The 16,003-nt window shown below is 49.7% G+C and overlaps 1 protein-coding gene across 3 annotated transcripts; it reads left to right on the forward strand.

Moving 5' to 3' along the window:
• Positions 1-166: 166 nt before the first annotated feature.
• GANAB (glucosidase II alpha subunit) lies at positions 167-15,304 on the forward strand. 3 transcript variants are annotated; one of them, XM_074371883.1, is made up of 25 exons: positions 167-273; positions 2,909-3,013; positions 3,162-3,270; positions 3,483-3,610; positions 6,141-6,320; positions 6,818-6,883; positions 7,686-7,759; positions 7,934-8,017; positions 8,104-8,200; positions 8,451-8,631; positions 9,223-9,376; positions 9,584-9,819; positions 9,902-10,028; positions 10,132-10,211; positions 10,463-10,606; positions 10,707-10,803; positions 11,076-11,177; positions 11,353-11,596; positions 12,479-12,543; positions 12,745-12,821; positions 12,932-13,006; positions 13,183-13,296; positions 13,419-13,531; positions 13,695-13,795; positions 13,912-15,304. In XM_074371883.1, exons 1-25 carry the CDS (start codon positions 236-238, stop codon positions 14,016-14,018), a joined length of 2,898 nt encoding a protein of 965 aa, XP_074227984.1. In that variant the 5' UTR covers positions 167-235; the 3' UTR covers positions 14,019-15,304. The 3 variants fall into 3 exon arrangements, with proteins under 3 accessions (XP_074227984.1, XP_074227985.1, XP_074227986.1); XM_074371884.1 differs by lacking the exon at positions 6,818-6,883; XM_074371885.1 differs by lacking the exons at positions 167-273; positions 3,162-3,270 and having other exon boundaries at positions 2,903-3,013.
• Positions 15,305-16,003: the final 699 nt, after the last annotated feature.

Raw genomic sequence — 16,003 nt, forward strand, 5'->3', positions numbered from 1 at the left:
GTCTGATGCTTAGAGCCGGCAAAGTCGGACAGCGACTGGCTCTGAACAGTCCTGCCCCTCCCTCAAGCCCCGCCCCTGCGGCAATTTAGAGTACGCCCTCCGCCAATGGGACAGACGCCCGGCAGCTGTCTGGCCGGACCAATCAGGAGGGCGGAAGGGGCGGGCGCTAAGATACGTGGCTAAACGCGCCCTGGGGGAGGGGAAGCTACGGGTCAGGGAGCAAACCCGGCACAAGATGGCGGCGGTAGCGGCAGTGGAGGCGCGTAGGAGGCGGTGAGGAGCCCGGATCCCGGGGGCGCACCCGGGACGCCCCCAGACCCCCAGACCCCGTTATCTCTCTTTCCTGTATGTTCTCTTGAGGCTTTGTCATCCCTGGCCTCGGGAGAACCCTCTGTTTCTCTGAAGGCGGCCTCAGGTGCCCCCAGACTCTTCGCGGTAGATCCGCGCGGCGTTGGGGGCCCTTGTTCCTGGGATTCTCTACTCCGGCCCGGTGGCTCAAGAAGGCCGCAGCCGTGCGCTCTTGGTTTTGGCCGCTCTCAGCCGCCGCCCTCCCCCGCTGCTTGTGGCGGTTAACGCTGCCGCCTCTTTCCTGCAGTGCGCGGGGCCATCTGGGCGGGGGACGAGACGCGGCCTGGCCTCCAGGAACGCAGCCTGCTGCCCTGCGGCCCCTCCGCCGGGCTGAAAGCACCGCGGCCGGAGGTCTCGTCTGCACGGCCTTTCTTGCCTTCCCCCCGAGAACCCCGGACCCTGCCCTGCCCTTGTCTTCACGTGGACACCAGGATTGTTCGGTGTTCACGGTCGTTGGGCACGGCTAGGGCAGGATCCCATAAGTTCACAGTCGGCCTGGATGATGTTGCTCAAACACAGCGATGGTTTGGTCTACGTTCTCGAGTTTATATATTACTGGAAAAACGGTTCGGAACAGTCACCAGCGCCACAAAGTGTTTACCAGGATCTAACGGATGTGCTGGGGTGGGAGAGGCGTGTACTGTCGGTGAAAAAAGCGTGGATCGTAAATTCGACTCTCTGGATGCCTGTGATCTGAAACAATAAACGGGTGCACCTTGCCCTTCGACTCATTCCTGACTGGCTTGTGACCACCTCTTGCTCAGGAGCGTTCAAGGCATCCCTGAGTTCCTAGGGCCTTCCAGCAGGTCACTTTTGAAAGATTTTTAGAAATCCTATCCCCATTGGCATCTCTCCAAACCCATTTTATTGTGCAAATAGGACTCCAGAGGGTATTTAACTCACTGTACTTTGATTACTGCTGCTTCGGGCGGGTGGACATGGGGTCAGAGGCTCAGGGTGTCTGCTGCAGTCACTCAGGACCTGGGCCACATGCCTACCTTTTGAGTTTTCTAGTAGCATTTCTTCTTGTCTTGCTACTGTTTGTTCCTGCTTGGCCTATTAAACTACAAAGTGTGATGTTTTCCTCACCTTTCTGTCTGGCCTGGCTTGCCTAGTGCATTCTTCTGGTACTGGAGGGCTTACTGTGTTCTGTCATCTCCTTTCTGGTGATTAGCTTTCAAGCAGATACTGAGGCTAATGCTGGATACAATGTGTATAGTAGGCCCTCTCTTTAGTTACCCTGTTAGGAGAATGCAGAGTTTTAATGCTGAGCAGCCTGTGTTTTGGTTTTTTTCTCCCCTGTTGGAAACACTTCTCAGAGTGTTCTCCTAGACTACCTACATCAGTCACTGGGCACTCATGTTTAACATGCAGGTTCCCTGGGGCCTGGGAATCTTCATGTAATAAACACTGCACGTAATTCTTAACAGACATTAATATTTGAGAACCCCTGTTTAGGATTTACTCAGAATGGATGAATAGAGCCTCCAAAGTAAAGCCTGTTAGCCCCTTGTCTGTCATTTAGTGTCATGTTGGAGAAGTGACAAGTCTGTAGTAACTCAGGGTGATGGTCCTCAATGAGGCAGGCCCTGCTAGTGGTTAGTGCTCTGTGTTGTGCATCATGAAGTGCGTGGGCTCCGGAGTCAGGCAGAGCTGAGTTCAGTCCCAGTTTCTCCTTATACAGGCTGTTCAATCTTGGATGAATTATTGAACCTTTTATACCTCAATTTTCCCATCTGGGAAAAAACCAATCCTGTATTCACCAGGAAAACAGTGAAAGAAAGGAAAAAGAGTGTGTATAAAGAATTGGTTCGGAACACTGGTTGCCCATTAGAATTGTTTAGGGGAGCTTCTTAAAAATTGATGTCCAGGTCCCACTTTAGACCAATTACATCAGAATATAGGGGAGAGACCTGGGCATTGACAGTATTGAAAACTGCAGGTGGAGCTGGAAATTTGGGTTTTAAAGTGGTTAGCCAGGACCTTGGGGTACATTAGAACTCAGTACAAGTTAGCTCTTATATTCTTTTCAAGTTTTGGTAGTGATGATGGTGCCTTATGTCAAAGATAACGGAGCAGAGATCAGAGGAACAGGATGGCTAGGGTTTTAGGGATGTTAGGACCCTAGGAACTGTGACCAGCCGGCTAACTAAGGGCACATCTTTTAACTTTTTCCCTGTAGCTCCACCCAATGTCTTACTGCTGGAAAGACATAGTTTACTTTGTTTCTCTGTTCCACACACATGGTACCACCAGTTCCCCTGGGACTGGCTGTTACTGTTCCTTTCCTCTGAGAGACTGATGTAACCTGAGTCAATACCAGGGCCTCTGAAGGCCAAAGATACTTTGTCCACTTCCTCTGCCTTTTGAAGGGAAGGTGTAAGTGAGCCAACTCCTCAGGCCTGACACTTAACCCCATGTCCACTCTGCCTTCTTTTGTTTAATGGGGACTCCATCCTTCTCCCCTCTTAGGGTTGTGGTGGGAAGAGGCCGCCACCTCTGAATCTGCGGCCCTTTCCAACTCTGCTGATTGTTCCCTCTTTGTCTTTTTTCCCCTTAGGTCTTGGACAGGTTTGGTACTGGCTTGTTTGGGGGTCTTCCTGGGAATTACCCTTGCTGTGGATAGAAGCAACTTTAAGACCTGTGAAGAGAGCTCCTTCTGCAAGTATGATATTTCTGGGAGGCTGGAATGGGAAGTAGAGTAATGTGGGAGGTGTCCATGGCAGGTGAGGTAGCCTGGGGCACTGCAACTGATAGAAGGGCTTAGGGGCCTTGGGGTACCCTCCCACCTTCTCAGTCATTTCACTTGGCAGGAGACAGCGAAGCATACGGCCAGGCCACTCTCCATACCGAGCCTTGCTGGACTCTCTGCAGCTTGGTCCTGATGCCCTCACAGTTCATCTGATCAACGAGGTCACCAAGGTCAGGGGAGAAAAGGAAGAATCTGGTAGGGGTGGGGAGATGGCTGAGGGGTAATTCGGTAAGGGGGAACAGGTAGCCAACATCTAATATTTACTCTGTAAGGAATTCAGATCTCAGATCCCTTAGGCAAAAGGCTAGAAGGAGGAGACCCCTCAGGAGGGAAATGGCTTCAGAGGACATTCCATGGGGATGTCACATCTCTGCCTCCACAGGTGCTGCTGGTACTGGAGCTCCAGGGGCTTCAAAAGAACATGACCCGAATCAGGATTGACGAACTAGAGCCCCGGCGGCCCCGATACCGTGTGCCAGACGTCTTGGTGGCTGATCCCCCCACAGCTCGGTAAATTTTTCCTGAGACATATCCATGGCTCTTTTCTGCTTCCTAATGAGCCTTTATTTGACAACTGATTCTCTTTTCCACATTGGGATAAAGCTGACTAGTACCTTGCCGCTCTCCCCAGCCTTCCCCCATCTCTGTCTCCTGTTTCACTGATTTTCTCTCTCACCCTTTATCATCATTTATTTAGCAAACACATGTTGCTTCCTCTTCTGGGCCAGGCCTGGCCGAGGTGTTGGCTATATAAGAGGAAATAAACAAGGCCATGGAGCTTGCCCTCCAGGAATTGTGTCTCTGTGGCTGGGTCCCTTCCCTTCCCTTCCCGTCTCCCTTTCTTGTCTTGTCTCCTCTCATCTTTCTTTTCTTTCTTTCCTTCTTTCTTTCTTCCTTTCTTTTTGTCTTTCTTCTTCTTTCTTCCTTCCTTCCTTACCTTTCCTTTTCTTCTTTTCTTTTCTTTTCTTTTTTCTTTTTTCCCCTGTATTTCTCCTTCCTTCCCTCCCTCCCCTCCCTTCTTTCTCTCTTCTCAGATTTTCAGAGTAGAACTACTCAAATTCTTGGGTCATGACACATTGTCATCATTATACCATGCATGACTCTGTTAAGAATTTAATTTAGAAAATAACATAAACCCTTCACCCAACCCAAGCATGTACTTGTCAATATCCTGTACCCCTGACTTCAGAGGTGATTGTTATTCTGAACTTGTTTATTCTCTTATTTTTCTGTTTTATTCTTACAGTATCATGTGTATATATATATAAGCACATACATAACGTACACATACTTGTGTACATGTGCCTAAGCAATAAATTATGTGTTTTTGAGCTTTATAGGAAAAGTATCTCAGCGAATATGGCCTTTTGGGATTTTCTTTTTTCACCTAATTATGTATAAATCTGTTGCGTGTAGCTTTAGAAATTCATTTTTACTGCTGTGTAATATTATGTTATATGAGTATATCCCAACTTATTTTTCCATTTCTGTGTTGATGGGCATTTGGGTGGTTTCCAGTGTTTTGCTATTCAGAGCGTTGGCGTGAACATTCTTGTCCATGTCTCTGGTGTCCCTGTGCAGGAGTTTCTCTTTGCTATACAGCTAGGAGAGCTGCAGGGTTGTAAAATATGGAAATAATCAACTTTCTAAGATAAAGCCAAAGTGGCTTACCAATTTACACTTCCACTACCAATATACAAGGGGTTTGTTGAACTGCATCCTCTCCAGCTGTTGGTACTACTGGACTTAATTTTTGTCAATGGAATGGCTATAGGATGATATCATGTGGTGGTCTTGGTGTGCTTGTCTTTCCCAGTTGATTGATGAGATTGAGCATGTCTATGTTTATCTGTCATTGTGGTTTACTGTTCTGTGAAATGGAAATTCACAGCTCTGTTCGTTTTCCTTTTATGTTACTTACCCTTGCTGATTTGTAGAAATTCATTAGTCTTGATACCAACTCTTTATCACTTACATGTATTGCAGCTGTCCTTTCCCAGGTTGTAGCTTATTTTTTTACTTTCCTAAAGGTGTCTTGAGAAAAATTTTCTTATTTTAGAATTGTTTTCGATTTATAGGAAAGTTTCAAGAATATTATGAGAGTTATTGTAGGCCCTGTACAGTTGTTTTCCCCTACTTGTTGACATTATTGTGGTATATGTGTCGTACCTGGTGAACTGATACCTTGTTAATAACTGAAGTCCTTATTTTGTTAATTGAAGTATAGTTGATGTACAATATTATGTAAGTTATAGGTGTACAACTTAATGATTCACAATTTTTAAAGGTTATACTCCACTTACAGGTATTATGAAATATTGGCTATATTTCCTGTGTTATACAACGTTACCCGTGTAGCTTAAAGTCCATATTTTATTCAGATTTCTTTAGGTTTTACCTAATGTCCTTTTTTTTCTTCATGATCCCATCCAGGATACCATTTTATATTTAGCTGTCATATTTCCTTAGTCTCTTTCCTTAAGATTAGAACATGTTCTCAGATTTTTTCCTGTTTGATACCCTTAAAGATATCTTTCAATAAATAGAAATTCTGAATTTTATTCTGAATTTTATGTTGTCTGGTATATCAGTCTCTTACCTTCTGTTGTTAGCGTCTTCTAAGTTGTGTTTAAATAATCCTTCTCTACCTCAGAGTCAGAAAAATATTTTCTTTGTATTTTCTTCTAAAGATTTACTTCTAAATTTTGTCATAATCTGTCTGGAGTTGATACTTGTTTTTGGTATGAGGTAGGAATGTGATACCATTTTTTTCTTAAACAGAAAATCTGTGTTTCCTCTCCATTATTGGATAGTCCTCCTGACTTCACTGAACAGCCATGCTACCTGTTACATTTCAAAGTTCTAAGTATGTGTGGGTCTGTTTCCAGGCTCTGTATTTGGTTCCTTTGGTCAGCTTGTCTATCCCTGTACTATCACCACACTGCCTGTATAGCTTTTAGCAGGTCCGGTCTCTTCAGAAGTGTTGTGACTATTCCTGGCCCTTTGCACTGCTTTATGTCCCTTTTGATATCTTTCCCAGGCTTTCTGTCTCTGGCCAGGATGACAACAGTGTGGAGCTAACCATGGCTGAGGGACCCTACAAAATCATCTTGACAGCACGGCCATTCCGCCTCGATCTGCTGGAGGACCGCAGCCTTCTGCTCAGTGTCAATGCCCGAGGACTCTTAGAGTTTGAGCACCAGAGGGCCCCCAGGGTCTCGTGAGTACAGGGGTCAGGACTGAAGGAGACCTAGTGTGAAGGAACCTAGGGGTGTCGCAGGGCCTGGCACTGGGCCCCCTGGAGGAGTCAGGGTGGCAGTACAGCCAGGTAGGGGTTGGGTGCTGGGAGACGCTGACCGTCAGGGAGGGCAGGAAGCAGACCTGGGTTGCAGTTTTCTCCATTTCCTGTACAGATCAGGAGGCAGTCACTTTTGTCCCTGAGCTGTACCCTGGGCACCTCCTCTGGGAGGCCTGCCTGGGTCTGCCTTTCCCTCTTCCCCCTTTCACACCATCACATTTCCCGGATTTATTTTCTTCCTTTTTTTTTTTTTTTTTTGTTGTTGTTGTTTTTTTGTTTTTGTTTTGTTTTTTGTTTTTAATTTCTCCCCCCACCCCATCTCTGGAAGTTTGTCGACTGAAACTCACTTTTATGTTTCTGTTTTTGTGTTGGTTTTGTGCCTCCTTTTCCCCTCCCTTACCCATTTCCTCCTGCCCCAGTTTCTCGGATAAAGTTAGTCTCACGCTCGGTAGCATTTGGGATAAGATCAAGAACCTTTTCTCTAGGTAAATCCATGGCCACTGGTACTGTATCTGTTCCTCTGCCCTTACCCGCCCTTCACTCTGGCCCCCAGGGAAGATGCCCCAGACCCTTCCATGCCGTGCCCTTCATTCACTCCTCTTTCCCCAGCTGTATGGCCTCTGGTCACTATTCCCTGTTCCTCTGGCTGGGAGCACCCTGAGAGAAGGAAAATGAAATGTTGGAAATCCTTGAGGAGTGTAGGGAGCTTCTTGCTTTGCCAAGGGGCGGGGAGATGCTGCCTATTACTGGGGTTCCTGGCTCTCAGCTGGGGTGCGCTGAGGCCCTGGGCAGAGCTGCTTGCCAGCTGCCCTTGAAAGCATTCTTTGGCAGAACCTTTTGTTTGTGTCCCTTGTATATCTGTAGAGGCTTGACCATAGTTATAATCCACCTGCCTTTGCAAAACCCTGTGACGGCCAAGAGGCTGAGGCCCAGTGAGGGAAGTTGGGGCCAGAGTCCCTTGGTGGAGGCAGCAGGGCCAGGACTGGCATTCCAAACCCAGGCCCTTGAACCTGCCTGCCTGTCCTCCTGGAATGCTGGCAGAGGCTGGTGGTTCGGCCTGTGTGTGGAAGGCACCTCCTGGTGGCATTTACTCCTCACTTCCCTTTCTCATTTCTTTTCCTGTCCTTTGCACACTGGGGTTCCCCTTCCAAGCTTTAACATTCAGTCCCTTCCTCCAATGCCTTCGTTCCTTTGGACCCTTGGCTCTCTATTCCCTCACCCCTCCTTCCACTAGCCCCTCATCCCTGCCCTCTCTGGATTGGAGCAGACAGCTCTCCTACCTTCCAGGCAAGGATCAAAAGACCCAGCTGAGGGCGATGGGGCCCAGCCCGAGGAAACACCTGGGGATGGTGACAAGGCAAGTTGATGGGGGTGGGTGGTTGGAGCACAGGGCTGGCTGGGAGGCTGGAGGGGAAAGGCCCATGAGAAATTTGAGCTTAGTCTGGCTATCAGGGATGGGATTTAGAAAACAGATGGGGAAAGAGAGAGGACTGGTATGTGATTGGGTAGTGGTCTGCTTTCCTCCTTCCAGCCAGAGGAGACCCAGGGGAAGGCAGAGAAAGATGAGCCAGGAGCCTGGGAAGAGACATTCAAAACTCACTCTGACAGCAAGCCCTATGGTGAGGGGCTGGGGAGCCTTGGGCAGGGGTGCAGGGAGTCCTTGCCAAGCAGAAGCTCTGGAGCTCATCTTGTGCTTTTCTTCCAGGCCCCACTTCTGTGGGTTTGGACTTCTCTCTGCCAGGCATGGAGCATGTGTATGGGATCCCCGAGCATGCAGACAACCTGAGGCTGAAGGTCACTGAGTGAGTCCCACGGTGACATCAGGATATGGGGGGAGGAAAGGGGTCACAAGTCAGGGCTGTGGGAGATGTGCACACAGATTGGCTACTCTAGAAAGGCACGGATCACTTCCTGTGCCCAGAGCACCTTTGGCGATCAGGAAATTCTGCTTGGAGAAAGGGCAGAGGGGCCAGTTCTTAGCCCTCGTCCGTGTCTGTGGGTTGAGGGCTGTTTGTGTCATGGCCCGGTGCCAGTCTGTCTTTCTGCCTGCAGGGGTGGGGAGCCGTATCGCCTCTACAATTTGGATGTATTCCAGTATGAGCTGTACAACCCCATGGCCCTGTACGGGTCTGTGCCTGTGCTCTTGGCACACAGCCCTCATCGGGACCTGGGCATCTTCTGGCTCAACGCTGCGGAGACCTGGGTTGACATATCCTCCAACACCGCAGGGAAGGTGAGAGCCAGGCCATGGGGAGCAATAAGGGAGGGAGTTGTCAGGCCTTGAGACAAAGGAGTTCGTTAGGGGCATGTGCTTTGAAGTGGCTGGCAGGGTGGTCTGTTTAGATACCTGTTTAAGGATTGGGTGAGAGAGGAGCCCTGGGCCTGGTGAGCAGCATATGAGTTTCCTAGTCGCTCCCAGAAGACACACACTCCTGGCGAAGGTTCATTTCTGCATTTATTATCAGTATGTTTATTATTGAGTATGCACTGTGAGCTAGACACTTTTCTAGGTGCTGGGGATGTATTGCTTAGTGAGGTAGGAAAGGTCCTCACTCTCAAGGAGGAAGACAGAGGTTGAACAGGTGACAAAGAGGGCAAAATTAGTTCAGTGGTGGTAAGTGTTTAAGAAGGAAGTGCAGCACTCACATGCTGGGAATGGGGGCAGTGCTGCTTATGATGGGGTCCAGGAAAACCTCATTTAATCTCAGCCCAAAATGACTCAAGGAGCCAGCTGTGTGGGGCCTCTGCGGAGAACACTGCTACTTTGTCTTTGGGTTGGGAAGTGAGAGGGTGGTGTGGGAGCTCTGTCTGGTTCCCTCTACAGACCCTGTTTGGGAAGATGCTAGACTACCTCCAGGGCTCTGGGGAGACCCCACAGACAGATGTTCGCTGGATGTCGGAGAGTGGCATCATCGATGTCTTCCTGCTGCTTGGGCCCTCCATCTCTGACGTCTTCCGGCAGTACGCTAGTCTCACAGGTACGTGGCGTCCCTACTCTATCAACCTACAGCCTCCTTTGCTGGCCCTTGTCTTCTTGAGAGGGGTGACTGCATTTTCAGAAGTCCCTTGCCTCGGCCTGATCTCTAGTCTCACGCCCTTTCACCTCCCTTGATTTCTGGGCATCCCCATTGGCCGCATGTTGAGCCTGACCCCACTGTGACTCCCGTCCCTCACTGAACCTGCAGGCACCCAGGCATTGCCCCCGCTCTTCTCCCTCGGCTACCACCAGAGCCGCTGGAACTACCGGGACGAGGCTGATGTTCTGGAAGTCAATCAGGGCTTCGATGATCACAACATGCCCTGCGATGTCATCTGGCTGGACATTGAGCATGCCGATGGCAAGCGGTACTTCACCTGGGACCCCAGCCGTTTCCCCCAGCCCCTCTCCATGCTTGAGCATTTGGCCTCCAAGAGACGGAAGGTAAGAGAGCTGAAGCTGTGGTTGGTTTTCTCAGGCATAATAGCCTTGGAGAACTCTGACCACCCATATTCCTTTCCCCCAGCTGGTGGCCATTGTGGACCCCCACATCAAGGTGGCTGCTGGCTACCGTGTACATGAAGAGTTGCAGAGCCTGGGTCTGTATGTTAAAACCCGGGATGGCTCTGACTACGAGGGCTGGTGCTGGCCAGGTAGGTGGGCTCATAATTGAGGAAGGCTGTTGGGAGACCCAGGAGGTAGAATGGAGGCCATTTTGCCCCTTGGGAGTTGAAAGCCACCCTTGACTTTTTCTAGGCTCAGCTGGTTACCCTGATTTCACCAATCCCAGGATGAGGGCCTGGTGGGCTAACATGTTCAGCTTTGACAATTATGAGGTATGGCAGCACCTCCCCGACCTGCCTCTGTGTTTCCCTGCTGCCTCCTGGGATCAGTCATTCTCTGCCCACCAACCCTGCTATGTATGGTTGGTTGCTTATAAGATAGGGGGGCTTATGCAATAGGGGGCCTTGATGATCCTGGGAGGGCCCTGAAAAATGAATCTTTCTGGATTCCTAGGAGCTCTCTGCTCACAGTTTGCCTTCTTCCTCCCTGCTGTCCTCTGTCCCCATTTTCTGTCTCTTCTCAGGGCTCAGCTCCCAACCTCTATATCTGGAATGACATGAACGAACCATCCGTGTTCAATGGTCCTGAGGTTACCATGCTCAAAGATGCCCAGCATCATGGGGGCTGGGAGCACCGAGACGTGCATAACCTCTATGGCCTCTACGTGGTAAGGGGCTGGGAGAGGAAAGACCAGGGGCCGGGAACTTGCATCAGTGACAGCTGGCTTTTGCTCCTCACTGTGCATCCTCTTTCCTCTTCCCACGCAGCACATGGCAACTGCTGATGGGCTGGTGCTGCGCTCTGGGGGCATAGAACGCCCCTTTGTCCTGAGTAGGGCTTTCTTCGCTGGCTCCCAGCGCTTTGGTAAGATTGGAGAATAGAGCCGTGACAGAGGGACCTGGGCCTGGTTTTTGGAGAAATCCGTCCCAGAGAGGTGTGCACCTCTTCCAGCTGTGTGCTTGAAGGGAAGCAAGGAGTGGGAGGGCTAGTCCCCATTCTAGTGCTCTTGTCAACTCTCCCATCTTCATCGGGACCTTGGGGGCCCCAGAGCAGATGTGGCAGGTCAGAGAGGTCAACTGTATAAAAGACTGAGCCCCTTAACTGTTTGCAAGCGTCCTTCCTCTTGTCTTCCTCAGGAGCCGTGTGGACAGGGGACAACACTGCTGAATGGGAGCATCTGAAGATCTCTATCCCTATGTGTCTCAGCTTGGCGCTGGTCGGACTTTCCTTCTGTGGGGGTGAGAAGGGGAGGAATTTGGGGTCTTGGTTTGACGAGAGAGGAGCAAGGTAGAGGGTACAAAACTGAGGCATGAGCAGAGAGCGGAGAGTCAAGGGTAGGGCCTTGGAGGGCTCCTGAGGCAGTAGCCCTCCTTCCCCTTCTTTTCCAACCTGCTTCCTCCCTCCCCTCTCCAGCGGATGTGGGCGGCTTCTTCAAAAATCCAGAGCCAGAGCTGCTTGTGCGCTGGTACCAGATGGGTGCCTACCAGCCATTCTTCCGGGCACATGCCCACTTGGACACTGGCCGGCGAGAGCCGTGGCTGTTACCATCTCAGTACCATGACATAATCCGAGATGCCTTGGGCCAGCGATATTCTTTGCTGCCCTTCTGGTACACCCTCTTCTATCAGTCTCATCGTGAAGGGATTCCCGTCATGAGGTAAGGCATTCAGTTGGGTGTGTGTAGAGTGTGGGCTGGGGTCGCTGGGAGACAGTGGGGCCTGGGCTCCGTCTCTGGGATTCTTTCTTCACTCATCAGGGCCTTTTAAAGTAGGCCAATCTGATTTAAAGGTCAAGAATAAGAAGAGACCAATAGGGGTGAACAGCAGTAAGTGTTACTGAGTGCTTATGACATACCAGGCATTATCCATCACTATCCTGAAAGCTTGAAACGGTTCAGACAAGTGTCCTATCCTTATGGAACGTACATTGTTGGGAGGAAGACAGAGACATGTAAACAAATATGTAAATAAGAAAACTGCCAACACCGACAAGTTCTTTGAAAAAAAATGGAACAGGGTAATGAAATTAGGTTCCACCAACAGGCCATGTAGAGATGAGGCCTGACTGATGAGTAAGACAGACTTTTATAATCTGGAGGAAGAATGTTCCAAGCAGGGGAGACCGCAAGTGCAAAAATTATGAAATGGAAATGAGTCTTGTTGTGTTCCAGGAGTAGGAAAAAAACCCAGTGTGTCTCGGGGGTAAGGAACCAGAGGGAGAGGTAGGGGATGAGGTGGAGTGGAAAATTCGACCTGATCCTGGAGGGCTCTTCAGACCAGAATAACGAAGTGGCCATTTGAAGGTCGCTGTTTTTCCAGATGGGGCAGGGGAGGAGGAGGCAGGGAGATGGGTTAGGAAGTTAAATGACTAGACCAAAGTGAGGTTGTGTAGCTGAGACCTTAAACCTGCTGGGCTGTCAGGCTGCCAGCTCTGGGGTGCTTACTCCTGTGCAGTTCTTATTGCCAGTTCTTGGGGGCAGCATCTCTGACTTCTGCCAAAACAGCAAGGGTCTTCCTTTCTTGTCTTGCTTCCTTCCTAGGCCCCTATGGGTGCATTATCCTCAGGATGTGACCACCTTCAGTATAGATGATCAGTTCCTGCTCGGTGAGAAACGGGGAGGACAGGGGGACAGTTGGTGGTGGGTTGGGATAGGGCCAGGAAGAAGCAAGCATTGTTTGTGGAGATATGTCTGTGGATGCCCAGGGAGGGAGGAGTGAGGCCAGTGGTGCAAGAGGGTGGGCGCTTTGGGGCTCCCTCTCCAGGAACTGATCTCCCCGAATCAGAGTTGATTCTGCTATGTTTTAGGGGATGCATTGCTGGTTCACCCTGTATCAGACTCTGGGGCTCATGGCGTGCAGGTCTATCTGCCTGGCCAAGGGGAGGTGAGTTAAGGAAGGGTGTGGTGGGGAAAGATGGTGGAGGTCAAGGAGGGTAAATAGGATAGGAGTCCTCTGTGCAGTGAGTGACCAAATATATCCCCTGCCACCCACAGGTGTGGTATGACATTCAGAGCTACCAGAAGCATCATGGCCCCCAGACCCTGTACCTGCCTGTAACTCTAAGCAGTGTGAGTATGCCTGGTTTAGCTACCATCTCCATCTGCCTGTAGGTTTCCAGAAGGGGAGAGAGTGTATACTTTGGAGTCTAGTTCCTAAGGGGCACAGATGTGCAAGAGCAGAAGATGGTGCAGGGCCCAGGATCCAACAGCAGGGCTACTTCATCCCAGCACTGCTCTTGCCCTAGATCCCCGTGTTTCAGCGTGGAGGGACAATAGTGCCAAGATGGATGCGAGTGCGGCGTTCTTCAGACTGTATGAAGAATGACCCCATCACTCTTTTTGTTGCACTCAGCCTCCAGGTGAGCACATAGGCAGGGAGCCTCCTCAACCAACTGCTTACCTTCCTGGATTCAGTCCCCTGGGGATGTGCTCCTCACTCCCTCTTGGGCTCAGGCTCTCACCTATCCCACTTCCTGCTCAGGGTACAGCCCAAGGAGAGCTCTTTCTAGATGATGGGCACACATTCAACTATGAGACTCGCCATGAGTTCCTGCTGCGTCGATTCTCATTCTCTGGCAACACCCTTGTCTCCAGGTAAAGAGGTATTCCTTGGCAGCCTCTGGAGGAGGAGGAGGCTGGGCCTCAGGGATGCTTACAGCTCCTGTGCCCTTTTCTTGTATCATGGTTTTGCTCTGCTCTCCTCCTTTCTTCTCTGACATATTTTTTCCTGATGGGTATCCATTTTTGCTTCCTCCAGCTCAGCAGACCCTAAAGGCCACTTTGAGACACCAATCTGGATTGAGCGGGTGGTGATAATAGGGGCTGGAAAGCCAGCAAGTGTGGTACTCCAGACAGAAGGTGAGTGGTCTGCCCCTGAGTAGGGAAGGAGGGGAAGCAGGAACAGGGTCGGGGACCCCCTGCCTGTAGGAAAGTAGTTGCTATGGCTATGGCACTCTTTCTTCTTCCTCTGCCAGGATCTGAAAGCCGCCTGTCCTTCCAGCATGACCCTGAGACCTCTGTGTTGATCCTGCGCAAGCCTGGTGTCAATGTGGCATCCGACTGGAGTATTCATCTGCGATAACCCAAGGGATGTGGGGGTGGGATGCAGTGGTGATGAGAGTTACTCTTCCTTCTGCCTTGGAATTTGGCTTTCCCCAGACTTCACCTTTCTTATACCATGATCCAGATTCTGCCAACATCTGGGCAGGATGAGAGGGCTGTCCCTGGGCTCTGAATTCCTTTTGTGATCTCCTGACCTCTCCCACCCCACTGACACCAAATCCCCCTTCATCCCCCAGTACTCTGTTGCTCTAACTGGAGCACATTGACCTGTGAAGACCTGGGGACCACAGGGCCCTTGCTCCCTTCTCTTTTCTTTTGGAGGCCCTGAATCTCCTCCAGACCGTCTCCATTCATGTCTTGTGTGTGTTGATGCCATTTCTTGGAAGAAGATAGGGCAGTGAGCTTTAGGGCTCCTTTCGCCTTCCTCTTCCCTCCCCACCAAACTGCTTTATTTCTTCTTCCTGGCTCTTCTCTGTCAGCCCTCCCCTTTTTATGCCCCACTGATACACTGGGACCACCCCTTACCCTGCTAAGGGACAAATGGATCAAAGGAGTGAGGTTGCTGGAAAACATCCTCTTCCCTGGCCTCCCAACCTTTCCACTCCCTGCTTCTTTCTAGAGCTGCTGCAGTTCTGACAGGGGCAGTTCTACCTCCCCCTGTCCCTTGGGGGAAAAGAAGTTTCCACTCCTTAAGAGGGGATGGGCAAAACTTCTTTTGCCTCCTAAAATTTTGTCCCTCTGAGGGGCATTCAAGATGGAGAAATCAGTTGTGGTTTCATCAAATCAGGATCACCTGTATTTATTGCTGGGCGAAGGCTGAGGGTGGGGGGAGATGATCATGTGTGCCCAGGGCTGGCCCAAAGCCCTGGGTGGGGGATGGGGGAGGACTAACTGGGGACGAGGGGGAATATTTGTGGGAGGTTTTTTTTACTTCCTCTTGGCCCCCAGCTGTGACAGGTTTTGATAAAAGGAGAAACAATAAAGAAATAAACCATAAATAACTGTTGGGGTCTGGATTCTAGTTCTGGCCTGAACCACAGACTTAGAAGCTGGAGGGCCTGAGATTTTCACTTAGCTTCAGTGTAAGCCTCAATTCAGTAAAATGAGTGAGTGCAAGCCTTCTTCAGCTTGCTGGACGCTATTTTCATAGAGGAGCCCAGCAAGGTGAGCAGATTTTAGTAGCCTAGTTGATAGTGGTCACCAGAGCTGTTGGGTCCCTCTTGAATAGTAATAGCTGTGTATCAGATGTTCTCAAACTGAAGACTGCGTCTCTTTAGCTAGTAGTAATAAAAAAATTTTTCCTAATGTTTTAGGAAAATGCTTTGTGATAGGAAGTAGTTTCCATTTTGTAGACTGAACACAAGTCCTAGAGATTATTTTACAAGAAACTAGTTTTTGTTTTTTAAGAAAGATGACTGCTCAGGATGGCTTATGCCTGCAGCTCAAGAAATACTTAAAGTTCGGGGGAGTGTATAGCTCAGAAGCAGAGTGCATGACTAGCATGCATGAGGTCCTAGGTTCAATCCCAGTACCTCCATTAAAAATAAATTTTAAAATATCTAACTACCTCCCCCTCAGAAAACAAAACAAAAATCCCACTAAACGAAAAATAGATGTTTCCAGTTAATTCCCTGGGAGATACGGCATTGCCTTCGCATCCTCCCCCACCCGTCTCGTCATCTGTTTAAGAAATGTGGGTCAGAGGAAACAGTCCTGGAGTCAGGTATCTAGAAGGGACGTAGAAAACTGCACAATAAGAACACAATTTTGGGAAACCTTAGTTACTTACCTATAAAATGGGGACAATACCATCTATCTCAAAGAACTATGGTGAGGATTGTATGAGACACACAGCACAGGCTTGGCACATGATAGACCCTAGATTTCACTCACTCGTTTAACAAGTTACTTATTGAGCAACTGTTACTGCGTGCAGTGATTGATGAATGAGTGAATGAATATAAGGAGAAAATCCGCACAGGGGCTGGAGTTCAAGGGGAGGGT

Source organism: Camelus bactrianus, chromosome 10 (genome assembly GCF_048773025.1).
Source record: "Camelus bactrianus isolate YW-2024 breed Bactrian camel chromosome 10, ASM4877302v1, whole genome shotgun sequence".
Taxonomy (NCBI): Eukaryota; Metazoa; Chordata; class Mammalia; order Artiodactyla; family Camelidae; genus Camelus; species Camelus bactrianus.

Coding starts and splice junctions, on each gene's coding strand:
- GANAB (XM_074371883.1), top strand. CDS start 236: ATGGCGGCGGTAGCGGCAGTGGAGGCGCGTAGGAGGCG. Junction 8,018..8,103: donor CTCTGACAGCAAGCCCTATG/GTGAGGGGCTGG, acceptor CTTTTCTTCCAG/GCCCCACTTCTGTGGGTTTG. Junction 13,007..13,182: donor TGCCTGTAACTCTAAGCAGT/GTGAGTATGCCT, acceptor CTCTTGCCCTAG/ATCCCCGTGTTTCAGCGTGG.